The 11,792-nt window shown below is 45.1% G+C and overlaps 2 protein-coding genes across 2 annotated transcripts in view; both read right to left on the bottom strand.

Moving 5' to 3' along the window:
- The window catches only part of NOD1 (nucleotide binding oligomerization domain containing 1), a 29,608-nt gene extending 29,389 nt beyond the window's left edge, over nt 1-219 (bottom strand). Inside the window, exon 1 of the mRNA XM_027897338.1 lies at nt 164-219. The gene's annotated coding sequence lies outside the window, so the exon portion shown is untranslated. The remainder of the gene's footprint in view (nt 1-163) is intronic.
- Nucleotides 220-947: 728 nt separating this feature from the next.
- GGCT (gamma-glutamylcyclotransferase) lies at nt 948-11,497 on the bottom strand. The gene is made up of 4 exons (XM_027897384.1): nt 11,321-11,497; nt 7,570-7,715; nt 4,310-4,445; nt 948-2,399 (listed from the first exon to the last, which is right to left on the bottom strand). The coding sequence occupies exons 1-4, from the start codon at nt 11,462-11,464 to the stop codon at nt 2,250-2,252; spliced, it is 576 nt and encodes a 191-aa protein (XP_027753185.1). The 5' UTR covers nt 11,465-11,497; the 3' UTR covers nt 948-2,249.
- Between the last annotated feature and the right edge of the window lie 295 nt (nt 11,498-11,792).

An 11,792-nucleotide genomic window follows, 5' to 3' on the forward strand; every position in this document is an offset into this window, starting at 1 on the left:
AACACCGCCTGCCGCCTCCTCCCCGCGGCGGGAGGGACCCTCCGGAGGGAGGAAACGGGAAGGATCCCTGAAGTTTCCAGTTCAGGAGCGGGAGCCGCCGGGGCGCAGCCCTTCCCCACCCACCTCGCAAGCCTTTCACGCGGTAACACAAACTTTGGTTTACAGGAAGCAGAAACTTGGGCTCGCACCCTCCGTCCCTGTCCCGGCACGGCCGCCGACCCGCAGCCCGGCGCCCCTCCCGCGCCCCCGGCCCTTCCCCGGCACTCACCCAGCGCGGCGGCGAAGGGACGGCGGCCGGCCCAGGGCTGCTTCCCGGCTTCCCACCGCTCCCGCCCCACACACGGTCTCTCCGCCCCGGCGGAAAGCGGCTCCTCCTCGCGCAGGCAGGGCCCGAAGGCTTCCCCTTCGCCAACACCTCCTTTTTCCCCTCCGCTCACCCAGAGAAGTGCCGGGGGTCCTTCTGCAGCTCCCACCCTTTTCCTCAGCAGGTGGCATCAAGTACCTTCTGTCACTCCCCGCTCCCCACAAAGGAAGCAGAAATAATATCCTGGCAGCCTCTTCTTGCAAGAGTAAAGCACACATTTAAAAGTCCAGAAGCCCTAAAAGAAGCACGGTAAGGGTAAAGCAAAAGAAGTGGTGCTGATGCAGAGGGGTGTGTTCACACAGTTTTGCCCTCCCTACTGACATTAAAAAGACACTGACAAGGTTTCAGCTGCATCTCCACATCACCACCTTTCACTTACATATGCAACACAGGCTGCCCACGGAGGTCATGGGGTCTCCATCTCTGACGACATTCAAAACCCACCTGGGTGCGTTTCTGTGTCACCTGCTCAGGTGACCCTGCCTTGGCAGGGGAGTTGGACTAGATGATCTCCAGAGGTTCCTTCCCACCCTAACAATTCTGTGACATTCTCGAAGCATGCACTGAACAGGCAAGGGAGAGATTTGGTAATTGCAGTTTTATTTACTCACTTTCAGACGAGACAGTGCTAATACAGGAAGTACCATGTTTTACAGCAGTCACCATGCCCGAGCCTGGAAACAGGCATATGACATCAGGACAGCACCTACACATACCTGGCAGAAGTGTATCTTATACAGAGAAGACACAGTGAGTCTGTTGCTTTATCATTTGTTTATCTACGCAGTCACACAGTGACAATGACTATATCTTACACCCCTCTGTACATCAATAGAAAAAAATACACCGGAGAGAAGATAAACCAAAGCTCAGTGATTTGGCATCTTCCAGATTGTCAGTTTCTCCTAGTGACTAACCACAGGGGTTGCCAAGTACCATGAAGATAAGTACTCTGTATCTTACAAAAGCTTTCAGTTTTGCACAGGATTGCCAAAGGAAAAAAAAAACCCACAACCAAATTCTGTTCATTTGGGGTTTAACAGACAAACAAATCTACAAAACAAACGTGCTAGGACTCACAGGAGACTTTCTGATTTCACTGGACATGAGACCAAGGCCTAGATAGGCACAACAAAGTAATTTAAGAAAACTTGGAAATAACTAAAATGAATTCTTTATAAATCTGTTGGTTACAGCTAACCAGTTCACCTGTGATGGCTACTAAACATAGAAAGGAGGAGCCTATGATGCTTTGACCCAGATCCTTTGCTGAATGTTGTCTTCAGGCCTGAGTTGTCTTTTGGACTAACACTTAAAAACATGGAGGGAATTAAAAAAACTATTTCTTTTCTTTCTTTGTTAGCTATATAAAAAAGGAACTCCATACCATCAGATAGGTTGGGCGTTAAACCATTAAGAGAAGTAGCACAGAAAAAGGTCTAGTCTTGGAGTTTTGAGTTTACTTTACACCTAATTAATCTTTGAAATTCTTGATATTTGTGTATACAGCATTTAAAAACAAAGGGCCTGATCCTGCAGCCCTTATTCCTCAGAAAGTAACAGGTGCCAAAACTCATCAAGATGGTCTTTTTCTTTTAAAAAGGTCAGTAAACAGGACATGAAGCACAAACTTGTGTGCAGCACTGCATGACAATTAAAGTAAGATAATTTCTAAATCTGCAAAAACTTCAGCATGTACTCAAGATATGCATATGAAAAGAAGTTACCAATATCAGCATGTCTTCAGACTGCAAATTATGTCTAATGATTTACTGTAGATGCACAGCAAACTCATCTTTTCTTGATAAATAAAGAAACTGCTGATCAGCACAGTGAGGAGAGGTACCTAAATCAAGGTGAATGGCCAAACAAATGCAGAGGTATTCTATGCAGAATTTATTTTCTCTGCTTTAATAGCAGCTTCAATCTCTTCCATTATTGGCACCGGTCCTGCATAGTTATTAGTTTCAATAGCTTCTAATTTCTCCAGGTAATTAGTTGGCAAGCCATTCTGTTTTGCACCCATGCAGATAACCTATAATCAAAAGGGGAAAAAAAACTTCAGTAATAGTGTTAGAAAGACTCCTCAAACCATTTACTCATATGGAGAGAACGTAACAAGAGAATTACCCCCAAATAATGCTATTTGTACCCGAGGAAAGCTTCTGGGAAACCAGTGAATACCTGAACAGTGTGAATAAAATTACTCCGAAAAGGCTTGTACTACCACTAAGAATCTGAAGCGTTACTAATGTGCACAAGACTCTACAATTAAACTGTTATTCTGTTAGTTCATTCTTTCTTCCAGTGAGGATGAGAACTTCTTTTTAAGCCTTTAGCCAGCCTTAGTATCACACCTGAGTGAGAAGCAACATATATTACTGAAGCTATTTTTAAAACTAAGCTGTTCAAATCCTCAGCACAGCAGTGAGTACCTAGACAGCTATAGGAGTAATAGAAAGAGACACTTAACTTAGTGAAAAAGCACAGATTCCTAGTTTGTTACTGCAGCTTTCCTTCCACACACAAAATAAACTTAAGTATTGGAGCAGAAGAAAAGATGTGACAGTGAGAGGAAAAGAGGAAGTTGTAGTAACCATGGCTTGAAGGAGACAACAGCAAGCTCGCATATAGAAATGAATATTCTAAATACTTTTTCCTGCATTTAACAGCATGAATTTAAAGGATGAGGTGCCTAGAAATAATGAATTTTACCACAAAAAGCACATAACAGTAGATGGATGTAGTTCAATCACTGTGTGCTGATGCAGTCACCTGTATTAATTTTTAGCTCTCCTGCCTGGTTAACTTAAACAAATAAAAGCTGGGGACAGTGGGGCAAGAACAGAACTAACATCCTGACAACAGCAAGAGGGGAATGTTTAGCTAGATAAAGTTGCCAGTAGTGGAGGTCTGCTCTTACAGAGCACCAGTGAGAGCTGCCACACAGCAGCAGACTATGTAGTAATCTTCTGAAAATCCCTGAAGATCTGTCTTGCCAAGAGGTGGATTGGCAGGGAGGAAGTTTGTGGAACAGCAGAGCCTGCTTTCTAAGCAAGTTACTCTTCAGCAGCCCCACAGCAGCTGGCCTGAGCTATGCTCCTGGAAGCTGATTCACAGGAGCAAGTTCCTCAGTTCAGAGAGGGCGGCACACTTGGGATTTAACAGGCTCAAGCCCGATTTCTTTGCTTTAGGTAAAAAAAGCCAACATGCTGCAGTCATACGTATCCACAGTTGCCAGTGGCTGCACCATTCAGACACGCAGTCATGCCTCCTGAGCAGGGCCCACATCGGATCTCACGAGCTAAGCAGGTCAGGCCTGCTGCGTGACCAGATCATGTGTCTCTATAGAGTCAGCCTGCTGCAGAACAAAGTTGAAACACTTCTGCCTCACCAGCCATCAAGTGGGAACCCTGCAGTGCTCTGCAAGGCTGCTGGAGTCCTGCGATATCCTGATGATGCACGTGCTAAAAGGCAGCAGGTGGACTCCTGTATTAAACGATAGCAACTGCTTCACAAGACACTAAGGATAATCCACGTCCCTGAAACTACAAGCCAGGTGCTGTGTTTTTCCCACAGAAGCTTCCCTCCGTCCTTTTATAGTGAAGTACATTAATTTTTCAAACACAGAGAATTGCTGCATATATGTAAACAACATCCTTCAGAAATCCTTGTGTCAGTCATAACTAATTCACGAGGTAAATAGAGGCTTCACGTAAGGCACAGCTAAGCCAAAAAGCCAAACTGATTTAGTAGGCTTTTAAGAGATAGCAATCTTCTGCAAGCATGACTACAGTAGTCCATTGCACACAAATTGTTATATCTTTACAGTAGAGTAGTCATGCCTTCCACCCACTGTAAGTAAAGCACTTATTAAATAGGACAGAAGTACTGCATTATAAATTTCTGTTCATTCTTCCAAAATTGCAGTGATGCAACACCCACCTTTTTATACTGCGGGGAAGGGGGACCACGGACATAGTCCTTCATCTGGTAGCTTCGACAGGTCAGCACCTTTCCCTCTTGAGTGTGGACATTAACTTCTATTGGGACATAAACGCCATCTTCAACTCCCTCTTGCCTGTAAATGACATATATTCCTTTCACGCCAAGTAACTGATGCATCTTTCAAGCAAAGTGTGCAATTAAACACATGGATTTATTATAATAGAATTTAAGGCAAGACATTGGTCTGTGCTGTTAAAGGAAAGCAAATAAAGCAAAACATACTTTAGTATTTTTCGTGCAAACTTGTAAAAGAAACAGCAACAATCAATTTTATCATTTCAACTCTGTAAGAAAGATGACCAGTGGGTCAGTTGCAAAGTTAGAGAGAGAACAGTTTTAAATTAATTACTGTAGACTGGTAGTGTGAAAGAGAAACACAACCAAAATCAATAAGCCAGGCACATATCATTCATTACCTGCCACTTAGACAAAGAAACAAATGCAAACTTATCTTGCCCATTGTGTTACATTTTAATAAGGGGAAACTTGCACAACTCTTGCAATGCACTTTCCAATGAATAATACACTCTTTAATTTGCATAAGATGTGAACAGCAAAAATTAGATAGGTCAGGGCAAAAAACATGTTATTTTTTATTAGCAAAATCATGCTGTCTTGGAAAAATAAAAGCAAACTCAAAATTAAGGCTACTTATTGTCCTTAAACATTGGCATTTAGCCACCATTGAAAATGTGAGGAAATAGGAAGAAGTAAACAAGAAGCTTAAGCAATACAAGACAGACTTTATGGCACAATTAACTTTAAATATGAGTCATAACATGGTTTCTAACCCTGCTCATCAAATATAATTTGGACAATTCATATTTTTTTCAAAGACTTATTACCATTTACAGTTATTTTCCGTACATAACACGGGCCATGTCAGGTGAGTAACTAGGTTAAGTGCAAGTAGAGGCTGGAAGCTAACTGCAGATTCAAGGCCAACACACTACAAAATAAGTCACATGGTTGTGTGAGAGCAATAAAACTGTTACTTAACATCCATTCCTAGAACCTATGAGGAATAAATGCCATGATTTAATCTATAACTTATAGATTTGTGAAGTACAGAGGACAAAAAAAAAAAAAAGTAAAACAGACCGTGGGACAGCACTTAAAATGTATTTAAAGCCAAATAATTCAGCCATCTAAGCAAAAGATTCCTCTCTCATACTTGTTTTCTATATATTACATTGTTTTACTAGTATTTCAATTAGTTACATGCAGCATTAGTTATACATTTTCTCCTCTGCTTCTGGATAACAAAGCACAGACTTCTTTATAGAGATTGGGGAATAAAAAAAAAGTGGGGAGGGGGCAATAGTGATTTTTTTTTTCTTGGCACATAGAAACTCCAGGAATAACTTGGTTGAGGACTTACAAATATATCTGCTTGCATGCAGGCAGAGAATCCCAAGACCTTCAGCAGGAACACACGCAAGCTCATTTGAGTTGGGTTAGGAACAAGCCTTAGAAGAACGATTTGGACTATCATTACTAAAGCCAAGAACACATCCTACTTCCTTCCATTTCCAGTTCACCTCCATGGCATCAATGAGGCAGCTGGGAAAAAGTAATCTTTAGTGCTAGTGTCCATCCTGCAGTTTTTGGTGATGTTACAGCACTCAACTCTTTAGCATCTTAGCAAGTATTAGAGTTTATCCAATGTCAAACAAATGCCAGGGATTTGCAATTCTACAGTATGTCAACTGTAAACAGTATGTAAACACTTCTGGAAATCATAATACTGCCCCCATGGAGACGAAACAGGCTGCTACTATCAAAAGCAGCTGCTGTTGGACAGGATCATCATACTTGTGACATTTATGCTTTATGAAAGCATGGTAAACCAGGAGGTTTCAGTAAAGGTCAACAGAGAAGGGGTCAGGATGTTAAGCGCTAGTGCAAGCAACAGCAGAGGAACTCAGGAGATCATAAAGCACGGGCATGTGAAGTGCTGCCCAACCACAAGCACACCAACCAGATGCCCACCTGCTCTGCTTGGGATTAACATTCCCAGCCAGGACAAGAGTGCTGAGACTGCCCATTTCCATAACGTGCTAACAGACCTTGGGCAACAGTTTCTGTATTTCAGGTTCACTGTAGGCAATAAAAAGCACATAGGAACCGAGTTTCATGGCCGAGGTTACAAGCACATGTCTACATAGCACAGTGCAGCCATAACCAAAACTGCAACAGTACCAGAGGCAGCAGAACAGTAATACTGTAGTGCTTTCAACTGAGTTTACTGTGCCCTGCTTCCTTGTCCTCACTAGCCCAGACTTCTACTGGAATTAACTGACAGTGATGAACTGCTCTGAAAAAAATGATCCTTGTGTACCAGAAGCATCATACTGTGCAGGCACTTCCCAAAATCTGCAACAAGCACATGGTGCCAGACAAAGTTTTGGAGATTACGTTCTTATTCCTGCCTGAGACCCTGAAAGAACTCCTTGCTTTGTTTACCCAGGTGGTCCTCCAGACTTCAGCTTGAGAACAACCTGCTCAGTTATTGGGAGCCTTAAACTTCTCTTAATTACCAGGCACAGGCAGAACATTTTCCACCCTGCATTGTAACAATTAGAGCCCAGCTCCCTGCTTGGATCTTCTTCAATCTCACAGAAGTTTGATTCCTTAGAAGACATGACATTTTAAATAACCTCCTCAGAAGGTCCCTTTGCCTGTATTAAAGATCTCTTTCTCTCCTACAAAGTCTTGTCCTCATCCGTTCCTTTTCTGCTACAGCAGAAGTCTACAGATGTATAGAGAGAGAAACTGATGTCAGTGTCAAGGAAAAAAATTCTCCCTAAAGCAATGGGACAAATACAGAGTTTAGAGTCATTTAAGGGGCATGAAATTGTGAAGATAGGGTTTGTTATTGGTTTGGGTTTTGGTTTTTGTTTGTTTGGTTTTTTGGTTGGTTGTTTTTTTTTTTTTTAAGGAGTCTGACCAATTTATCAGCTTCAAATCAAGGTCCACAGCTGCTCATTAAAACACCACTAAGTACCTTTAGCTTGAAAATAAAGCCACGTTAATCACAGAAGAGTTAGAAGTCAATACAAGTGAAATTCACAGATTAAATCAAAAGCATCATCTTGATTCCAACACCAAAGCTTCCACACAGCTCTTCATCATTACCTATGACTTTTCAATTGCTATTCAAAGTAGTATAAGACAGCAAAAGTTAAGTCACCTACTTATCCAGTGAACTTAAATTGCAAATGTTCATTTTCCACACTATTCCCCATACTTCGTCTCCAGGGCTCTCAACAATGGTAGCTGTACCTCCATGCCAGACAGAACTTGTCCTGCCTTGATGATGGCCAAACTCGAGCTTAAAATCCTGAAAATGAAACCAATGCAGAGAATCAATTTCCACTTAAGGTAAGGGCTGTTGGCTATTCTTGACATGAAAAGGGCAGCTAAAGGACAGTCTACGAGCAGTCAGTGGGGGACACAGAGGGAAGAATGGACAGGTGGGACATGATCCAGGTCTCACCTCATGAGGGGCTGAAGTCAACTTTTTCCACCTCCCCATGAGAAACAGCAGCCTTGGGACAATGGGAAGAGAGGTTGGGCAGAGAGAACCACTGATAAAAGGCTTGGTCTGCAGAGACCCGGATCAACATCCAAACCTCTTAGCTGTCTGGCCTAAACAGCAAACAACTTCTAGCAGTGAGAAGAAAGTGGAGGCAACCCTTTCCCAAGAGTAGCACACACACCTAACTGCGGTAAACACAGCAGTGCTGAAAAAATGTCAGCATGACTTTTGTCCAAGTTGGCAGTGACGGGACTGCTGATGTGCTTACCTGAAGGAGGGAACTGTCTACTGCCTTCTTGTTCACATCAAAAGAGGTGCCTACCTGGTGCCCATTCTTTTGCAGCTTTTGGTGCTCTTATGAGACAAATGCTATTATGCAAGATCCAGGAAAACAGAAAAGAAGTCTAAAAGATGCTGAGCTTCAGGACTTGTCCTCACGTGCCAATAAAACTACCCAATTATAAAATACATCCCTCATCACCCAACTGGAACATTTTTAGGTATTTTTAAGCCAAGGCCTCCTTCAGTGAGCTTACTCAGGTTTTTGCAAGTAGAAAACATCCTTTTAGATATCAAGTATCACTTTTTCTTTTAAGTATTCTCAAATATTACTGTATATGCAAAAAAGAATAATGTGTTCTTACATTTTACAGAGTGTGATTTCCCATCCAACTCCATACATCCAGTTTCCTATTTATTAGTCAATTTGTGGGTCCTCCCCTAGCAGTAGAGAAGGGAGGAAAAAAAACCCACCAACCCAAAACAAAACCCAAGGAGCTTTAAGGAACACTACCTACTTAACCACAACAACAAAATCTGGCAAAGGCAAAAAGAACTAAAAACAACAACAAAAATAAACGCCAAACCTATACAACCCCACACCTATATAACCCCACAGCTTTGCTTATTTCTCTTGATCACCACCCTTTAAGCTAGGAGATAACTTTGATTTGAAATATATACATGTATATATCAATACTCCCTTTGAGACATATCAACTTCTTGTTATTTATCCTAATAGATACATGATAAAGGTTGCAAAAAATTGAGCAGTTGGAGGCTTACACAAAGAAGAACAGCACTGATCAGGACACAATCAATTTCTCTGTGTGTGACAACCAGCAGCCTGGCAAAGCCACACTGTTTACTCCATCAACAGAGTCATCTTCCTTCCCCATAAAATGTCCCCTATTAAATTAATTTCACTAGGAAAAAGGTTTACCTAGATGCACTAAGTTATTTGCACACAAGTAAACAGTCCAGTCACGTCACAGACTGAAGCTATAGATGTGGGTAAGTGCATGCAGGGCAGCACCAAGGAAATATTTGGATAGAATCAAATACTCTCACAGCAGCCCAGCTTGGTGGTGGGTTTTTTTTGTTTGTTTGTTTTTTCCCACCATGTGTGCAACAGCAACAGACACTGCTGGGAAGAGGGGAAAAAACAACACTAGATATTTTCTTGGGTCAAGAGATTGGTCTTTGGTCCTTCTTCTAAGTACCAGTGTAATACCCTTTCTGTGCTTGTTACACATCCCATTTCTTAGCAGCTTTTGGGTGAAGATTAACAAAACTGTAAAAAGTAAAACCAGAGGGAAATTAATTTAATACTTTAGTTTAGCATCCAAAGTACTCTGGTTACAGGCTGATTTTCCTTTTTTTTTTTTTTTTTTTTAAGCCCATGTGGCATTACCATAGAGCAATTAACAGGAATCAGCTCCAACCTTTGTTCACTCCCAAGCATCAGTGATTTTGCTGGAAGCAAGGAAGCCACCCGGTGTTGGCAGGGAACATAGCAGTTGGTCAAAGTCTGGCTAGAGAAACCAGGGCCTGACTGTCTGCTCTGGAACAGCCAACCTGCAGCATGACAAGAGGTGCCAACTGCATAACCTGGAAAGGGACCTGAAAGCCAGGAGGAGAGCTGAAGCTTTCCTTCATTCAAAGATAAGTCCACAATACTTCTGCATTCCTTCTTACTTCCAAGGTCTGATCCTGCGAGGTGCTGGGCTCCTGGCACGTTCAGCTCAGTGGTATCTCTTTACAGGTGCAGGCCTCACGTGCCAGGCTGACAGTCCCAAGAGATACCAACTATCTGACTATAGGGAGTTCATTAATGACAAGTTTTTGGAACTTCTTCATACGTTCCAACATAGACTATTTCCGGCCAGTTACACCAAGAAGACCTTCAAGTCATCCTTAAGTGGTATCAATTAACGCTCTGCTCCTCCACGAATACTTCCAGTTGTACAGGTCTGTGCATCAACAGCTTAACGAGCACGACCTCGTGTTTCCAAGCCCACACTAAAGCCAAGCTGATACACTAACATTTAATAACTCAGACTGGGGAGAACTGCCCCATAGCACATAAGGTGTCAGCTGCAGATGTGCAGTCCTGGGTGAAATCATGAAATGTCATATTTGCCCGATATGCCTCACAGGGAGGGCTCCTCACCTGTACCCAGAGTGGATGAGGGGAAGGAAAGATTTTGATTTTTTTAACAAAACATCACCCTTTCAAAACTGTCAGAAGCTTTTCCTATAAACCCAGCTGAGCACCTAGAATCACAGAATACTCTGGATTGGAAGGGACCTTTAAGACCACCTCCCACTAGACCAGGTTGCTCAGATCCCCACCCAATCTGGCCTTGAATACTGCCAGCAGTAGGGCATCCACTGCCCACCTATCTGGGCAACCTGTGCCAGTGCCTCACCACCCTCACAGCAAAGAATTTCTTCCTGCTACTTTATGTTTCCAGGTCCATAGTGCTTTACACGCAGGGTCATGGCTGGCAGCCTGGAAGGTTAATCCCGGTCAGAGAACCTGGCAGAGGTGGGACTACCCCAAACGCCCCTTCGGCTGCAGGCAGCCCTGGCAGCGGGGCCCGGGTGGGTCACAGGGAATGGGAAAGAACCATTAGGGATGGAAGGGACCTCTGGAGATCATCCAGTCCAACCCCCCTGCCAAGGCAGGGTCACCTCGAGCAGGTGACACAGGAACGCGTCCAGGTGGGTTTTGAATGTCTCCAGAGGAGACTCCACGACTCCCCTGGGCAACCCGTTCCGGTGCTCTGCCACCCTCAACGCGAACTTCTTCCTCATGCTGAGGGGGAACTTCTTGCGTTTTATCTTACGACCATTACTCCCCGTCCTGTCGCTGGGCACCACCGAAAAGAGCCTGGCATATCCTCCTGTCGGACCCCGCCGCCTGAGCCGCGCCGGGGCCTCCCCCAGCACCCGCAGGAAGGACCGGCCGGCTGCAGCACCGGACCCCACGCAGCCGTGGGGGACCCGCAGCTCCCGGGGGCCGTGCGGGTATCCTGGGGGGCGTGCGGGTATCCTGGGGGACATGCGGGCATCCTGAGCCCCCGCTCCCCCCCGCCGTCCGCCCCGCCGCCCCCCGCACGCACCTGCAGGCGCGCCAGGGCGCAGAGCGCGGCCGAGGGGTTGCGCAGCAGCAGCCGCTGCCGCAGCAGGTTGCTGCCGTACGCGTAGTACAGGAAACAGCCGCTCTCGCCCCCCGGCTCCTCCGCGCCGACACCGCCCGGCTCCATCGGCCCGGCCCGGCCCCGCTGCCGCTTTGACACCGCCCCCCCCCCGCCCCGCCTTCCCCGCGGCTTCCGCCGCCGAGCGGGGCCGTGACGCAGGAGCGGCCGGGAAGGGCTCTGGAAGGCGCCGTGCCCTCCTCTATCCAGCCGGGAGCAGGGCAGAGCGGTGACCCCGCGGCCGCGGCGCTGTGCAGGCTGCGGGGGCGAGGCGCGCAAACCCCGCCGTGAGGTCGGGGAACTCGGTGTCCTCGTTTGTCACAGTCGCCTGACTTAGCTCCGAGCATTCGGGTCTCGCTTTGAATAGCGTGCAAAAGAACGCAAGCTTGAGGAGAAA

This window comes from Empidonax traillii, unplaced genomic scaffold, assembly GCF_003031625.1.
Source record: "Empidonax traillii isolate 1590-97213 ecotype Southwest subspecies unplaced genomic scaffold, ASM303162v1 scaffold19:size3308961, whole genome shotgun sequence".
NCBI classification, from domain to species: domain Eukaryota; kingdom Metazoa; phylum Chordata; class Aves; order Passeriformes; family Tyrannidae; genus Empidonax; species Empidonax traillii.

Excerpts from the sequence above, each read along its gene's own strand:
- GGCT (XM_027897384.1), bottom strand. The coding sequence starts at position 11,464 with ATGGAGCCGGGCGGTGTCGGCGCGGAGGAGCCGGGGGGCGAGAGCGGC. Across the intron at positions 7,716-11,320 it reads GCGCCCTGGCGCGCCTGCAG|GATTTTAAGCTCGAGTTTGG; the intron begins GTGCGTGCGGGG and ends TTTCATTTTCAG. Across the intron at positions 4,446-7,569 it reads AATTTAAGTTCACTGGATAA|GCAAGAGGGAGTTGAAGATG; the intron begins GTAGGTGACTTA and ends TGTCATTTACAG.